We start from the raw sequence: 18,942 nt of genomic DNA, 5'->3' as shown, positions 1-18,942 counted from the left end.
GTTTTTCTGTAGATTCGTCCAACTCAGCCCTAAGTGTTTTAAAACGTTTTTAGGGTTTCTTATTTGTCCTAAGTATAAAAGGCAAACCCCAGCCACGTTTTAGTGTTGCTCATAATTACGGTTTGTGTAAATCTCTTGTGAGATCTAGAAGAGCTTTCCTTTACACAAACTTAGGGTTTTCAAGGAGAAGATTTATCTACACCTTGATGATCAATTCAATTGCTGCCATTGAAGTTTAAAGAAAACACAAGCGGGTGTGCTTGTATCTAGTGGTGAATCCAAGAAAGAAGGAGTCCATGGATTCGGAGCTTGCACGTGGTCGTGTCAGTAAGTTCTATTGGTTGGTAGTAATAAGAAGTCGAGCGTGGGGGCTTGTAAGTCTTATTGTATGAACTTAGATTCTTTCAAGATAGTGGATTCAAGTTTACCTTGAGGATAGCTAGGTCAAATCCTTCCCAGGTTTTTACTGGTTTGGTTTCCTGAGTGATCATATCTTGTGTTATTTATTTTCCGCTGCTTTGCATGATTTGATCTTTTATATTGTGATAACCTAGACTTGTTTAATTGGACTAAGTAACAACTTGGCTAATTACCTAGGTTTAATCAATTGTTTAAGGGGTCTAAAAACTATCAAGTGTGTTATGTGTAGTATAACTTGCTTTACTCTCCCTTAAAAGTTACCATAGCTTTTGAGTGCGATTGTGGTGTGTCTTTGCGTTAGAACATATTTCCATCTCTCTTGTATGTGTTTGTGTATGTTTGTTTCTAAAAAAAAAGTCCCAAAAGTTTGATAGGAAGTCTAATAAATAATGAGGAAAGGACAAAGAGATCCATGGTTTTTTTTTTTGTTCCTTTTTTGAAAAACAAACACACTCACAAGGAAAATGAAATATGATTCTAAAATAAAGGTATACTACAAATTTCACTCAAAAGTTATAATAACTTTTAAAGAAATGTATAGCAAATTATACTATGCAGTATGCACAAAATTGATAAATTATTTTTGTATGTTATAAATAAATAAATAAATATATATATATATATATATATATATTAACATTAAGAGTTCACTCCGAAGTAAAGGAGTCGATTCCGTACCGTACCGGCCGGTACGGCCAATATATATCGTACCGGCAAGCAAACCGGTACATATAACCCCCCTGTTTCGTACCGGACAAAATACCAGCCGTACCGGTCAATTTCAGGCAATACCGGGCGTACTGGTTGATACAGAAAATAGTTTTTTTTTTTTTTTTTTTTTTTTTTTTTTTTTTTTTTTTTTTTTTAGTTTTGTAATTTTTGTTAAGGAAGATTGGTAACTTATTTGCATTAACTTATCTATACTACTATTTAAGGGGTTTCCCCTATTTGGATTCCACATTTTTCATGCCTAAGATACCCTCATCATACCCACTTACAAGTTTTCAACTACCGGGGATAGATATGTAAATTAAAACTCCTACATTTTAAAACCACAAACTCATGTACGCTTTGCAGTTTCTATCTCACTTTCTCTCTCTCATTCTTCTTCAAATTGAAGACATTTAGTTTAGCTCTACATTCTCCTTTCTTTTTCTTCAAATTAAAGACATTTACTGTCAGAGGCTTCAACAAATTTTCAGGTTCTATCTTTTGCAAGTTCCTCTTTGTTTTCTTTTCTTTTGTTTATGATTGGCTTCCTTTAAGTTCTATTTTTTTTTTCTTATATGTATCACGTTAACTCTCTTTTTTTTTCTTCTTCTTCTTTTTTTGTTTTAAATGTAATTTTGAAATAAATGGTTCCTTCATGTTGTAGGTATTGTGATCCAAAGACAGGGTTACCTTATGCTACAAAAGAAGCATTCAAAAACATTCGTAAATAGTTAAACAGTATGGCTTCCCTTACCTCCTTTAATAGCCTTTGTTTACATTTTATTTAAAAATTTTGAATTGAAATAAAAATAGTTACATATAAATGATCAATTACTATTTCCTTCTACTTCCTCACTTCACTTTTTTTTTTTCTTTTTTCTTTTTAAGAAAATTTTTTTTTTAACCATTGTGGGGGGTAAAAGACCCGGAGGCTCATGTCAATGCCTACATTGGGCCAAGGGCCCAGCTCAAGGAAAAACTCCTCCTCAGCCATGGGGAGAGTCCTCCTCAGCATGGATGTAGCCGAGGATAAAGGAGGCAATCTGCCACTGGTAATGACACTCCATATCATTCCACGGAGTAAGAAAAGTACTAAAACAGAAAAGGACAACGGAGAAAACGGAAGTGTCTAAGGGAAAGGCTGCCATTATTGCATTCAGTGTCTTGTGCCTAATACAGCCATACTTTTCTGTGTTTACAACCACTCCCAACAACTGGAGGGAAGGGCTGATGGGACAAGTACCTACCCTAGGGACCCCATTCAGGAGGAAGAAAACCACTATAAAAAGGGGAGTAGAGGGAGACAGAAGGGGCAGGGCGGAGACCCCCATCACACCTGAGGCACCAGAAAAAGCTCATCGGATCGCGCCGAGGACCAATCCTCTCTAGCAAACTCAGTCCATGAAAAACACCATGATAACCGTTGTCCATACACTAAAGCCTAGCTCTTTGGCCCACTCTCTATAAATTTATTGTACCGGGCTCACTGGTCTAAGGTCCCATGCATCTTGGGTGTGGCCTGAAAAACGTGACCCTACAATTGGCGCCGTCGTGGGAAAAGCTTGTTAGTATTATTTGTTTTCTTAGTATGCAATGGTAAATTTTTAGCTTTCTATTTTTTATATTGTGTGTGTGTTTTTTTTTTTTAATTGATACTAAAGTCTAAAGCCATGAATAATTAGTTCTGAATTGAGGAAATGTTTTATGGTAAACTTTTATATTTATTATAATATATATATACACACACACATACATAAATACATATATATATATATATATATATATTTATAAATATGAAAAATAGCAGTAAACCCAAAACGGTACACTGATATTGACCGGTATCCGAAATGTATCGTATCGCTAACCAAACTGGTACAGCTTCTGGTACGGTATTGACTCTTGCTCCGAAGAACAAAAAATAAGATAAGATCTACACCATTGGTTCTGTAGCAGTTATTTCTTATTATCTAAATTTTCAGTTTTCATTCACTTAACATTTAGTAAGTAATCTGAGCGTCCAAAAATAATCTTAACATAAAATAAGAGGAAGAAAAGGAGAAAATGTAACTTAAAATGGACGCATTTTTTTTTCTTGATCTACATCGATTAAATATTTTTAAAGCTGTGTCTAGTGTTAGTCATTGAAAATTTTAAATCGGGGTACACTTTATATGCTGTTACAGATATTTAGGAAATAAGTGAAATAAAAATTTTCCACTAAAATGAAATTGAGAAGATGTTCCAAGAAGAAGAAAAAATAGTTCAAGCTTCTTCAAAGTTCATATTGTGCAATTCTATGAGAAATTTAGTATTGATGTTGCATAGATTTTTGATAATTTGATAGTTACAGTGGGAGTGTGAGATTTAAACTCTAAATATCTTTATTGAATTAAAAAAAAATGCTTGCTAAATTATAAGAGTTTGGGTAGATGTGGTGTAGGTATATAATTGAAACCAGAAGTTGATAATTTGATAGTTATAATGGGAGTTAGATTTAAACTCTGGATATTTTTATTGAATTTATCAAGAAATGCTCCTTATAGATATAAGTGAAACCAGAAGTGGATGATACTATAGTGGCCTTCGCATTTCCCAAACTCAATTTTGTCTTTCTAATCCATGGAAGAGACACTCGAGAAGTTTGATTTGTCTTGGGCTTAATGTGTACTTCCAAACCAACTTATTGGGAGGCCCCCATTGATATATAATTCTATATACCTTTAGAAGATATGCCAATTTGACAAAATATATATGGATGCATGAAGCCGAAAGTGAGCTGTGAAAGTTAACCTCGTGCCAATGTTCATGAATCAGAATCCCATTCTCCACAAACTTAAGTTTTTGTTGGAACCTACACTAATACATTATTTAATTAGTTTGTGGATGCATACATATATTGTGGTGGTCCATATATAGGATAAAGATGCCACGTCCTCAAGTTGCGACCATAACATCTCATCAATGGCTCCGCCTCATCACCATCGTCATGTTTGTCCTCATCATCATGCTGTCATAACTTTAGTCTTTTTCTTTTTTTGCACTTTGTAAGTGTAGCCACTTACTCTAATTAAGGTTGAATCTTTTTTTTTTTTTTTAACTAGATATTACAATGGGATAAAGGATTTCAATTTTGAATTTCTCTATTAGAAATACTAGAATATCTCAATTGCATTATAAGATCGTTGGCATGGTTATTGAATCATGTATATTAAACCACCTAAGATCTAACTATACATAGATTTTTGCTAACAATTTTTTTTTTTTTTTTTTTGAGATATGTTAACAAGTGTTCTAAAGATGTAGGATAACTTCTATTTTCTTATCTAAAAAAGATGTAGAATAAAGTAAGTATATGCTGTTGAAGATATATATATACACATACATAAATATCAAGAATAGAACAGGGAATATAATAAATTGTGCGTGTAACTCAGTCATATCATAAACCCATATCATCTAACATTCCTTCAACAGAAAGACGCAGTTCACTGTGCATATCACAAAGTTTATACTACATGCAAGATGGTATAAAAATAAGGGGAAAAAATTAATTTAATTATTTTTACGCACGCCAGAGAAGAATTAAATTAATGCATAATTAAAGAGAACTGAACACGTGGTAATTTAAAATTGGGTGAGGATGAGGCATTCAATTAATTTTGAGCCTTTTCCATTATTCTGCCTAGCTAGCTAGGCTATTAATTAGACACATATGCCAGCCTGAGACACTTCTTAAAAGAATGATTATACAAGATAGAATCAAATTTGTATTTGGTTTAACATTCGAGCTACAACCAGACCTCTATGTGTTTTAATTATAAATATATATAAATATAAATATATATATATATATATATATATAAATGTAGCATTTCTGTTCACTTTTTTGGCATGCTTTGATTATTGAGTTCCTCCAATTGGTTCAACAATTTGAGCTACAGATTGAGATTCTTCCATTATTGAAAAAAAAAATGTGATAAAAAATAGAGAACAAAAAAAAAGTTGGTATATTCTTATTAGCCAAAAGAAATCATGCACGTTTCTACCAATTATTTATAGCCTTATTATACGTTAATGACAGGCTGGCCCACACTTTCATATGCTCCAACAATGGAGTTAATTTAATCATTAAAAAAAATGAAGATTAAAGCTTTATATATAGGAATAACCAAGATTATTGAAGAGTGTTTCAAAAAATCCACAGCCAAAAACAAAAGAGAAAGAAAATAGAAAAAGATATGGCCGTAGTGTACACATTCATGCATGAGAAATTAATCCAACGGTGGAGCAACCTTCACAGTTTGCGGAGACACGGAACCGCCTCTTACCCACTTGGAACCCTACCCTTGCATTTGTAACCCCACCAAAATTAACTGTGGTTAGCTAAAACTAACCATGGTTAAGTTAACCATTTTGTCCAATAATTAATTCCTCCACTTTACTCCCTCCCACATGCATATATGTATGTACATGACTCTCTCACATTTTATTTTTATCTTCCTCAAAAACCCAAGTTTTCCTCTACCATCACCAACATCTCTCTTTAGCTATATCTTTTTTCTCTTGATTCTCAACCTTTGTTAAAGCTAAAAGTGAATGTCCTAAAGATGAGTTGCAATGGCTGCAGGGTTCTTCGAAAGGGTTGCTGTGATAATTGCATGCTTCGACAATGCCTTAAATGGATAGACAACCCACAAGCTCAAGCTCATGCCACCCTCTTCGTCGCCAAGTTCTTCGGCCGCGCCTGCCTCATGTCCTTCATTTCCACCGTCCCCGAACCCCATAGACCTGGTGCATATACAAACTTATATAAGTGTCGGGGTTTTTTTCTTTTTTTCTTTTTTAATCAGTGTACGTAATTCAATGAGTTTTAAATCTTACATGTTACCTTTTGTCTAAATTTTTCTTCTCTTTCTTTTTTGTTAGCTTTGTTTCAGTCTTTGTTATTTGAAGCGGTGGGAAGGACGGTGAATCCGGTGAATGGAGTGGTGGGGCTTCTTTGGACTGGAAATTGGAACGTGTGTCGGGCGGCTGTGGAGACGGTGCTCCGAGGCGGTGTGTTACAAGCCCAGCCGGAGTTTCTTGGGGTACAAGTTAGTATGCTAGAGTCAGCTAACCCTTCAAAAGCAAAAGCTGGAAACAATTGTGTTAGTACTCCACAAGATCCATGCTTATTGGGGTCTAATAAGAAGGGGGCTTCTGACAAAGTGGAAAACTTGCAACAACTGGATCTTGATCTTTGCTTGACAGCAGGCTTGTAAAGGAGAACGGAAATAGACGGCGGAAGGAGGAGGAAAAGAGCCACAACGCCGTCGACAGAGGAGTCTGAAATGACTTCATTGGGTAGTAGTAATTCTTGTGGTACAGAGGGAGGTGATCAAAGAAAAATTCTTAGATTATTTGTTTGAGAAGTGATACGTACAAGCAATAGGAATATTTTGGTGATAATTTTTATTTTTATTTTGTATCAGTTATAACAATAGGAAGGAGAAGATTTGAATCGTTGATGTTTTTGTTGAAAATATTATGAAATATAAGTTCAACTACAATGTTTTGAAATCTTGTTAATATATATATATATATAAATATTCGTTGATGTTTTTGTTGAAAATATTATGAAATATAAGTTCAACTACAATGTTTTGAAATCTTGTTAATATATATATATATATATATATATATATTATTTTATTTTTAAATTTAAGTATAAACTTTGTACTTGAGCTTTCCTTGCATCAAAGTCCGGCGAGTTTGGGGAATTCTCTCACTTTTTAGAGGAATTATTGTTGGGAAAAAATCCTAATCCCTTCAATGTCTACGTGTGAATTAAAATATATAACTACCAAGTAATAGTAATATTATGGAAACAAAAAAAATTCCAGCAAGCATCACATAAACACAACCACACAAGATCACCAAATCTTACGTGGAAAACCCTCCGGTGTAGAGGGAAAAACCACGGGGCATCTCCGAAAAATATCCATTATGAAATAGAGATTACAACTATCAAGTTTATACTAAACTTGAGTCCACAATAAATTGGATATATAACAAATAAATCTCAAAGAAATGCAATCTCACTACAAAGGCAGTAACAAAATCTTTCTCTGAATACTCCAACTCTCCATGGTTGTAGCACTCAAAAACTTCATGAGAACTCCACCAATTTATCTTCCTTGTGTGTAACTTGAGCAAAAAAAAAATGTCTCCTTTTTCTTTTTCACTTTCTCACACTCTCACTGTGTTTCTCTCTATCTCTTCACACAGATTGCACCTCTCAAGTGGCTGAATATCTCTTTGTGTTTTTGCTCACTCTAGAACTCACACAAAATGGCCAAATATGGCTCTCTATTTTAGCTCTCCACTCAAGGCTAAATAGCCTCAATTTTCTTTCTTTTCTCCTTTTTCAATTTTAGCATGTCTCACATGCCTAAGTCACTGCCCAAGGAATGGCATGCTGACTTTGGAAGCTTGAGGAAGCAAGCTCATTAAATGAGCTTTGACCCAAGCATGTGGGCTAGATCCACACGATGCTTGCACCCAACAATCTCCCCCTCTAACCCACTACGAAGGAGATCTTCAACCCAACTCTTCAGTTAGAATTCATGCCAGCCAACCCAGCACAAAGCTTTAGCTTCTCTCTAGACACAATCTTGGTCAACATGTCAGCTGGATTTTCATATGTGTGAATCTTCTATACACTACAACAAAATGTATTTTTAGCGACGAAAATTAGTGAGGAAATATTTTTTGTCGCTAAAAATACAGCTTTAGTGACGAAATATGAATTTCGTCACTAATAATGAAAAAAATTATAACATTTAGCAACAAAACATAAATTTCATCGCTAATGTGATTTGAAAAATGGGCGCCAGTGGAGGGAAACTTTGGCGCGAGTTTAATTAATCTATAGCGATGAAATATTTCGTCGCTAAAAGTTAAAATTTTTAGTGACAAAATATTTCGTCACTATAGGTATTGCTATGGATAGTATTAGTGACGAAAATCCTTTCGTCGCTATAAGGAAGAATTAGCGACGAAAAAAATTCGTCACTAAAAATAATAATAGTTTTGCACTTATATGTTTTTAGTGACAAAATCACAATTCGTCACTAAAAGTATGATTTAGTGACGAAATATGAATTTCGTCTCTAAAAATCTTGACAAGATAGGGTTCTTAACAAATTATGGCTCCTTTTGTGACGAAACTGAAATTCGTCACTAGAAGTGGGCAATAGCGGCAAAAATGTTTCGTCACTAAAGACCACTATAATTACCCCCAAACCCATTTCAATACCTATCAGCCCCATTCATTTCACTAAAGACCACTATCAGCCCCATTTCATTTCAATACCTATCATCTCTCCCATAAAAAAAAAAAAAAAAAAAAAAAAAAAAAAAAAAAAATACCTATCATCTCCCACCGTCACCGTCGATGAGCTCAACGGCGACGATGGGATCGGCGACACTTCGTCTCCCAGCATCGCCGATGAGCTCAACGGCAACGGTGGGATTGGCGACGCTTCGTCTCCCAGCGTCGCCGTTGAGCTCAACGGCGACACTACTGCTCGCTGATCGTTGGCGATGCTTCATCCGGCGACGGCGATTGTGAGTTTCTTTGGTCTTTCTCTCTAGCTGGTCTCTCTCTCTCTTTTGCTTTTTCTTTATTGCCATGGCTGGATTTGTTATGATTTTTGTGTTTTCATTCATTTAATGGAACTGGATTTTTCTTTTCTAGTCTCTAATCCTTTTATGCTGTCCAAATTTATCTGCTTGATGTTTGACAAAATGCCTCAGAGTTGAGTTTGTTACATGTTGTGCTATATAGTTGACTAATTGAGTTTATGTTAAATTGTCAAGTCCAACATGGTTTAAAATTTATATTTGTGTAGTACCCTTTGACAATTTTGTTAAAATGGAGAGAATTGTTTGGTTGTCATTTTGCAAGAGAAAAATAAAAATGGGTATTGGAGTTTATTGACAACTTATACTTGTTTTCTTGGTAATGGTTTTTGTCATATTCCAAGCACTTAGCAAGTGGTTGCTGATTTGAATTATTCTTCTATTCTAACTGGGTTATAGATGTATTTGTGAAGGTTTTTGGGTATTAGGATTTAACAAATGAGAATAGTAAGACTTTGAACACGGGGTGGTGTTATTGTAATTCATTATTGGTGGCTACTGGATTCATTTAAGTTTTAATTAATGAATGGATTCATAAAGCAGTGGGTAGTGAAACAATTTTTATTGGATACTTAATAATACTTCATTCATGAAAGATGAAACAATATAGTGGGTAGGAAAACAAATTAATAGGGGTAATGATGATCTTAAGTAATATCTTGATTTTCATTCATTTTTGTAGGAAACTTGTGGAACCTATTGTATTTCTAGCGTGTACACATTTTAAAACTAGAATTAAAGCTCACTACAACTAGGTTTGATTATTAGAACATTGATTTCCCCAAATTTTATTTTATTTTATTTTATTATTATTATTTTTTTTTTTTTTTTTTTTGTGTGTGTGGCTATGACTTTACATTTTCTTACTAGTTAATTGTGGGCTGTTGTAAGTACTAGAAGGAGAGTGAACCCCCTTTTAGGGAGGCAATTTAATAAAGGATCTCTCAGCAAAGTGAAATTTAACTAATGAATTATAGGCTATTTGTTAGAATTTTCATTGATCTTATATGGTTGTAAACTTGTGAGCTTGTGCATTATGTAATTATTTCTCTTTATCTAATGATTGTCATGGTCATGAATTAAGTACTAGAAGTTGTCCCTTTTAAAGAATTTCAAGATCCAAATAAGGTGAGTTTCTTATCCATACATGGTTAATATGTGAATCTATAAAATGCTTCTATTTTCCCCCAGTTCAGATGTAGAAAGAGTATCATCTATATTTACTTTCTTGACCAATGAAAATGCTAGTTAAAACATTAAATTGAGTCTTGATTCTCAGATAATTGACTCTCAACCTTTAACGGTGGCTATGCTTTCTTCTTTGTTATTGGCAATATCTCTTTTTAAGGTGCAATTATTTTTTGTTCATGATTTGTAATTGCATTCTTCGCCGAATCGATGATAATGAATTAAGAGATTATATCCCAATTCCCCCTAGTTTGATCTGAGTTGGGAGGTGGGATTGTGGTTTGAGAATAAAAAGAGATGAGCATTTCTTTGTCCAAGTTATTTAGTATCATATTCCGCATACCTTGTTTTTCTTAACTACTTTTGAGTTTAGTCTTTAGAGAGCCAAACCCAACACTTTGTTTTGAAATAGACACAAGTGAAGTGATCTCAAATGTTATTGTGAACAAGAACTGGACACTGGTCATATATAATCATAAAGGTAAGATTATTAATGGGTCTTTTCATGTTTTGCTTTTTTGTACTCCCTTTGGTTATTATGTGTTTGTTATTGGTTTTGTGACGAACAAGGTGAAGAACATAAGTTAACTTTGAATTTTTTCTGAAAGTTGTAAACTTAGCTTGAGCAAAGTAAGTAAATTATAGTTAAAAACTTATAAAACTCTATACATACTTGTGATGTTGGAAATTGGTTTTGTGGTGGGTTCTTGTGTTGGAGCAAGCGGGTGGCTTTCATGGTGTTATAAGGTGGTTTAAATACATATTGGAAGTGTTTTTAATTTCTCGCAAATGTGAATGAAACTTGTTAACTAGTAGCAATTGTGTTCCTTTATTCGATTTCAATACTTGTAAGTATTGTACTTGTGATGTTTGTGATTAGTTTTGTGGTGGGTTGTTGTTTTGGAGCAAGCGGGTGGCTTGCATGTTGTTATAAGGTGGTTTAAATTCATATTGGGAGTGTTTTTAATTTCTTGCAAATGTGAATGAAACTTGTTGATTAGTAGCAATTGTGTTGACTTAGCAGTAATTGTGTTCAAATTTAGCACTTGTGAATTGTTTGATATGGATAATGATGTAGACTATGATATGTAAAGTTAGTAGTCATTGTTATTGAGATGTTTTGTACTTACCTTAAACTTGATATGGATATTGATGTGGTCATTTGTTGTGTTGCACTAGTAGCAATTGTGTTCAAATTCTGCACTTGTGAATTGCTTGATATGGATAATGGTGTGGACTTTAATGTATTGTTTTTATATTTGTGCAGATTTCTTATTGGTGGCTTTTAGGGGATTTACTTTTGGCATTACTTGAAAACATATGAGGACATCTTCTGTTAGTTCTAATTATATTATACTACCATTTTTGTATTGTTATAAAACATCTTGAGTTATTGTATGTATTGCAAACAATTATTGTATGGAAGGAGTTTGAATTGGATACTTGTTTTAATTTTTTCTTGTGGAATGTATGGATCTTTTTTTATAAATGTGTTGTTGAAATAAATGTGTTATTCAAATGTGAGGTCTTAATATTGTAATGACAGGTTACAGGTTAATATCAAAGTCATAAAAAAAATAAAAACAGAAAATAAGTTTTAGTGAAAAATTTTTTCGTTACAAATATAGCAACAAAAAATTGTTTTAGTGATGAAAATTTCGTCACTAAATATAGCAAAATTTTGTAAGAAATGGTTTTAGTGAAGAAAATTTTCGTCGCTATATGTGCCTGGATTTTCTTAAAAATAGTTTAATGACGAATTTTTTCGTCACTATATGTACCCGAACATAGTTTTAGTGAAGAAATTATTCGTCACTAAATATGATTTAGTAAACTAAAGTGTTTTTAGTGACGAAATATTTTTGTCACTGAATAGTGTTTTTAGTGAGGAAAACATTAGTGACAAAACGTTTTCATCACTAAATTTTTTTTTTTTTTTTTAATTCAAATCGGACTTTTAGTGACGAAATTTTTCGTCACCAGGACTTTTAGTGACGGGGCTACAGTGACGAAATGAGTTTCGTCACTAAAAGTCCAATTTCGTCACTAAAGGTCCTTAGTGACGAAAAACTGGACTTTTAGTGACGAATTTTTTCGTCACTAAAAATACATTTTGTTGTAGTGCTAATTTAAATGATTGTTGTTCAACAACTAGTCTCAACCAATGGTATCTCACCTCAATGTGCTTCGAGCGTGAATGGTACATAGAATTTGTAAAGTTGTGATTTATAACTATGTGTTTTGTTGGCTTTAATTTCATGCCAAATTTGATTGTAATTTTATTCAATCTTTTGTACCCTGTATCTATTGTGGGATTTGATTGTAAGGGTTGTGTGATATAGAGAGTGTGAAGATTCAAGCTATTGAATACTAAAGAGGTTTTCGCGGGTAGCTCGCGACTTAACATCCTACGAAGTAATGCATGTGCCCTGCACATGACTGGAATGCGAAGAGTCAGTACAAATGGAGATAGCTGTGTCTCACGAGGATCTCGCGGGTAAGGCCTTCCCGCGAGACATTCTGTTTTGCCAGACTGTGCTATCTAATACACACTTTCTGTACCCACACTATATATACCCACATTACCCACAAATGTTAAGAAGTGCTTCTAAGAGAAAACCCTAGCCAAACACCTTGAGAGTTAGAGATTATTATATCCACAATCCTCTACCCAATAGCTTATGGATTTTCCTCAACTCCTACCTCTCCATTTACATACCATTGAGAGGTTGATAGCCCAAACACTTATCACACCCTTTCAGAGTGTCAAGTGATAGTTTGGTACTGCTGGGAAGTATTGGAAGAAGCCAAGGATGGCAGGTGCAACATGGAGCTTGTTGCGGGATCCAAAGAGCTAGACAAGACACGGTTTCGAGAAGTCTTGTTGGAGTAGGAGCTTGGAGGGCTTAGGTACAGCGGGTAGATTAGGCTTGGAGGTTCTCTTGTTAACCCATGTATCCCAACTGATTGTCTAGTAGATCGATTACCACTTGGAGGGCGACAAAGAGGTTTTTCGCCGAGGTCTTCGATTTCCTCTTCGATAACACGTCGGCGTGTTATATGTGTTTGCATTCTTCTTCCCTACTCTTTTACATTTCATTTTACTGCTGTGATTATATGAATATGTGTTAGAGTAGCTTGTTTGTTTATCCGCTTGCATTTACACTATTCCGCACTTAGAATTAAGTTAATGTAAAATCTATCGAGCCGTAACTTTAATTTGGGGGTCTAAATAGCTCTTGTGTTTTTAACATATTTTCGAGCTTTCATAATTCTTGCTCAAGTCTATAGCACTCTGACTATCACAATTAACTACATACCCATCTTGCTTCAAACCCAATTCTTGGAGAAACCGTTTCGACCAAAGCATCTCTTTACTTGCTTCATTAGCTACAATATACTCAACTTCAGTTGTAGATAAGGCAATACACTTCTGCAATCTTGACTACCATGATACAACTCCCATTGCAAAAGTAAATAAATACCACGATCTTGACTTGCTTCAAGGTCACTTTCTTCAAATTTCCAATCACACCTGCATCTTGTCCTACTATCAACATATCATCTACAAATTCTATATCTCCATATCCAACAAATATATAAGGAGTGGATTTGCTATCAATCTTTGATCTTTGTTCCTTAGGCTCATCAACAAAAATGCCTTGCACCCAAATACCTTCAAGTGAGAGTAAGAAACATCTTTCCCTATCCATACTCTTTTTAGAATATCAAAATCCAAAAGAACTGATGAAGATCTATTAATTAGGTAGCATGTAGTCACAACAACTTCACCCCAGAATGACTTAAGCAAATTAGTCATTCTAAACATACATCTGATCTTCTCAACAATAATGCGGTTCATCCTTTCTGCCACACCATTTTGCTATGGCGTACCAGGAACTGTCTTCTCATGTCTAATGCCTTTCTCAGAGCAGTAAATCTTGAATTCATTAGATGTGTATTCACCTTTATTATTACTACAAAGATACTTCAAAGGCTTCCCTTTCTCTCTTTCTACCATGGCATGGAATTTCTTAAAGTGCTCAAAAACCTTTGTCTTTAGTTTTCAAAACATAAACCTACACCTTTCGTGAAGCATCATCAATAAATGTAACAAAATATTTATTGCCACCTAAAGTCTCAATATCAATGAGACCACATACATCAGAATAAACAAGATCTAATACATTGGGTTTTCTAGTAGAGGGTATATTAAATGAAACTCTGTGTTGTTTACCAAATAAACAAAAGTCACAAGGATTTAGTGACATACCTTTGGCAAAGGGAATAAGAGACTTCTTTGCCAAAATCTGCAACCCTTTTTTCACTCATGTGAGCCAGCCGCCTATGCCACAAGTTAGGTGAAGAATCCTCTTGAGCTGCATTAAGAACATCCTTGCACAACTTTACTTGTGTCTTGTAAAATGTACAACAAATCTTCCCTCTAGCAAATACCAATGATCCTTTGCTAAGCCTCCATTTTTCCATCACGGAAATAATTTCCATAACCTTCTTTATCAAGAACATGAGTGGAAATCAAATTTAGGCAAATATCCGGAACATGTCTCACATATCCTTCAAAATCAGGGTGTATCCAGTGTTAGCCCTAACACATATATCACCAATTCTCACAATGTCCGCATAACTATCATTGCTCATCTTCAATCTTCCAAAGTTTCCCACTTTGAATGAAGTGAATAACTCCTTTCTTGGAGTGACATGGCAAGAAGTAGTTGAATCAATCATCCATTCAACATAAGGATTTGAAACTGTACAACAATCATCTTGTCCTATAGCTAGGACCTCATCTTCCAACACTATAACAATAGCAGTGTTCTCATCATCCGACTTTTTTTTATTTTTATCCTCTTTTTGTTTGTTCTTCCAAGCCTTGCAATTCCTTTTTATGTGACCTTCTTTATCACAGTAAAAGCACTTGAATTTTCCTTTCGACTCTGATCAACTTCTGGATTTACCTCGCCCCTTAGAATTTCTACTCTTACTTCTCCCCCTGTTCTCTGTGACAAAAGCATGTGCAATATCCTTACCCGTATCCTTTCTTCTAGTTTCTTCATTGAGCAAACTATCTTTAACCATGGCAAGTTGTAACACACCATTTGGAGCAGAATTACTAAGTGACACTATCAAAGTCTCCCAACTGTCAGGCAAGGAACTCAAAAGCAATAAAGCTTGCAACTCATCATCTATTACTAGCTTCATTATAACCATCTGATTAACCAAGTCTTAGAACTCACTAAGGTGCTCGGCAATGGACTTACCCTCTTTAAGCTTCAAATTCACAAGCTTTCTGGCAATAAAAGTTTTATTTTGAGCTGTCTTTCTTTCATAAAGACTCCTTAATTTTTCCCAAAAAGCCTCTGCATTTGTTTCCTAAGACACATGGTGAAAAACACTGACATCGATACATTGTCTAATACACTCGATAGTTTTTCTATTTAATTTCTCCCAGTTTCTATCTGACATATCACTAGGCTTGACACTATCACCCTCAATAGGGTCATGCAAATCCTTGCAATAAAGGACATCCTCCATCCTTGGCCTCCAAATCGAATAATTCGATGTCAAGAGTTTAACCATAGTATTTATAGTCATATTCTCCATTTAATCCAACACAAGACAATCAAACCCAAGCAACCAATAGCTCTAATACCACTTGTTGGGGAAAAATCATAATCCCCTCAATGTCTATGTGTGAATTAAAATATATAACTACCAAGCAATAGCAATATTATGGAAACAAAAAAAAAAAAAAAAAAAAAAAAAATTCCAGCAAGCACCACATAAACACAAACGCACAAGAACACCAAATCTTACATGAAAAACCCTCCAGTGTAGAGGGAAAAACCATGGGGCAGCTCTGAAAAATATCCACTATGAAATAGAGATTACAACTATCAAGTTTATGCTAAACTTGAGTTCACAATAAATTGGATATATAGCAAATAAATCTCGAGTAAAAAAAATCTCACCACAAAGCCAAAAGCAAAATCTTTCTCTGAATACTCCAACTCTCCATAGTTGTAGCACTCAAAAACTCCATGAGAACTCCACCAATTTATCTTCCTTGTGTGTAACTTGAGTAAAGAAAAATGTCTCATTTTTCTTTTTCACTCTCTCATACTCTCACTGTATTTCTCTCTATCTCTTCAGACAGACTGCACCTCTCACATGGCTGAATATCTCTTTGTGTTTCTACTCACTCTAGAACTCACACAAAAGGCCGAATATAACTCTCTGTTTCAGCTCTCCACTCAAGGCCGAATAGCCTCAATTTTCTTTCTTTTCTCCTTTTTCAGTTTCAGCGTGTCTCACTCGCCTAAGTCACTGCCCAAGGAATGGCATGCTGACTTTGGAAGCTTGAGGAAGCAAGCTCATTAAATGAGCTTTGACCCAAGCATGTGGGCTGGACTCACACGGTGCTTGCACCCAACAATTATGGGTTTTTAATATAATATTAGAGATCTCGAACGAAAAAAAAAAAAGGCTTTTTATTGCACTCTTCGTCTGATTTTTTCTAAAGCTTTACAATTCTGGCAGTATGTGGTGAAAATTGGGAATTTGACCACTAAAATCTTATTTTATTTTGAGATGCACAAGCCACTAAAATTTTAAAAAAATATTTGTCCTCACAATTGATAAGGTTTGAATATAGAAGTGGAAAATCGCACCGGGGTATAACCTTTTTCAATAGAAGTTAACAATTTTTTATTAGATTAATATTTTGAAAACTTCATTGTTAAATTATACATATTTTTAATACAAAATTTATTATAATAGTGTGTTGGTCAAAAACAAATTAAATAAAAAGATATTAAATTGTGTATCATTGAAAAAAGTTATACAAAGTTTAGTTTGGCATCTATTAATTAATTTGTTCCTTCATTGAATGATAAATAAGTTGTTTATTTTGCAAAGATCCTTGTAGTTCCATTGACATCTCTAAATATTTTCAATGGATATATTCAAGATTTAAATCTATTTTCCAATTGTAACATTTAATTATAAATTAATAATAATAACAATAATAATAATCTTTATATCTATATATATAATAATAGGTGAAGTTAAGAGAAACTCAAATTAGAATTTCAAATTAGAGTTCCAATTTTGTACCATGTGTCATATATTATTTATTCTTAAAGAGTTTTATTTCTTAATTTTAGAATCAAATATGGGACCACATCATAAATATTCATCCAAGTGAGTTATTAAGTATAAAAACCAAAAAGTCTAGAATAAATGAATCGTAAAAATTAAATAAAAAAAAAAGTGCTTCACAATAATTTAAAAAAAAAATAGACAATTTACATTTTATACCTAATAATATCCTTACAAAATTTTTAAAAGAGTTAATAAAATATAAAAATGACTATCAATAGTATTTAAATTATATATATAGGAATTATATTATATATCTTATTATATATCTTTCAGTGTATCTATACATATGCATTGAGCAAATAACAATATTAAGTGACTTGATTTTCTGTGGCTTAAATTTGTTCCCAAACCTGTAAGTATCAAGTATTCAAATGTACTCGTGGCCTGACCTGATTAGCGTAAAAGATGAGAAGCATTAAAATGTCTTTTAGTATTTTAACATCTTGAAATCAGTTAAAGTGGCACTCATGAAATGATAACTGTGCAGTTGGTATAGCTTATATTTTATTAAGATAAGAATGAGATGGGTTTGACTAATCTATATCCGTGAACTTTTTTTTTTTTTTTTTTACAATGTACTTTTGACCAGAGTCTAATAACTGTTTGCGACGAGTGAGCCCATTGCGAGGTAAATCATTAGTCTAAGGAATTTTTTCAAAGTATTGGTGTCCGAATTTGAACTAGAGAGCTCCTAGTCAAATCCAAGACAGCTACTTTGAGACCGAGTGTCCAACTACTTGGCTAACTCTACTGAGTTATATCTGTGAAGCTTTAAAACAATATATCTAATAACATTAAGTCAATTTAATTTATAATTTCAACTGTAACTATGATATCTAAAAATTCAATATATCACCTTTTGTAATTTTTTTTTTTTTTTTATGGGAACACTGAATTCTTCATTTGAGGTTGAAAAGCAATAATTATATCATGAAAAAGAGTTTGTTTTAAAAAATAAAAATTCTGTTCAACCCAAACAGAAAAATCAATAATACCCACAGCATGCTTAGCTGGTAGGTAGGCTGGCCTATTGCCTTGCCTATGGATGTGAGAAAATTCCACCCATCAAAACTCATGAGAAGTTGATAGAGAGTTGTACACCACAACATCTATCGTGGCAGGAGGAGGCGAGATTTCCTTTAGGGCATTCACAAGCACCAGCGAGTTCCCTTTGAGGATGAAGTCTTGGATGAGCAGGTCCCTTGCAAACTGAAGTCCATACTCGAAGACCTTTGCCTCGGTCTCAACAGCACCAAGAGGAGCCATGATCTTCTTGCTACAAGCACCCACCACCTTGCCCTCTGCATCTCTAACCAGTACACCCAAGCCAGCAGCTTTCTGAGAAGCAAAAACTACACCATCGACCTTTATCTTATATCTTCCATGCGGTAGCGAAGTCCAGTTCGAGGCCATCGTGGACTTTACTCTAGCGAGTTTCTCATAGCATGCTTGGTACTCCCTCAAATAATCTAGAGAGTTGTCAATCAAGGCCTGACTAGGTTTTTTATCACCTCCATTTCTTTACTCATTTCGGTTTGTCCATAGAGCCTAGGCAATCATTATTATCTTCTCAACACAGTCGTCATCCCACCTCACCACCATATCCACGTACCACAATAGATCCATGAAAGTGGAGAAGTGAAGATTATTATTCATAGGAAAAAGTGTGGACACCATTCAGACTTCCTTAGCTTTGTAGTAGTCCCAGAATAAGTGGCTTGATGATTCCAAATCCGCCTGACATGTCTCGCTGTAGCT

The 18,942-nt window shown here is 34.2% G+C and overlaps 1 protein-coding gene and 1 pseudogene across 1 annotated transcript; one reads left to right on the top strand and one right to left on the bottom strand.

Moving 5' to 3' along the window:
- Positions 1-5,522: 5,522 nt before the first annotated feature.
- Positions 5,523-6,690, top strand: LOC126707096 (LOB domain-containing protein 37-like; annotated as a pseudogene).
- Positions 6,691-18,249: 11,559 nt separating this feature from the next.
- Positions 18,250-18,597, bottom strand: LOC126704965 (uncharacterized). The gene has a single exon (XM_050403940.1). It carries the CDS (start codon positions 18,595-18,597, stop codon positions 18,250-18,252), a length of 348 nt encoding a protein of 115 aa, XP_050259897.1.
- Positions 18,598-18,942: the final 345 nt, after the last annotated feature.

This window comes from Quercus robur, chromosome 11 (assembly GCF_932294415.1).
Source record: "Quercus robur chromosome 11, dhQueRobu3.1, whole genome shotgun sequence".
NCBI lineage: Eukaryota > Viridiplantae > Streptophyta > Magnoliopsida > Fagales > Fagaceae > Quercus > Quercus robur.
This window is presented reverse-complemented; position numbering and strand designations above follow the sequence as displayed.

Coding starts and splice junctions, on each gene's coding strand:
- LOC126704965 (XM_050403940.1), bottom strand. CDS start 18,597: ATGGCCTCGAACTGGACTTCGCTACCGCATGGAAGATATAAGATAAAG.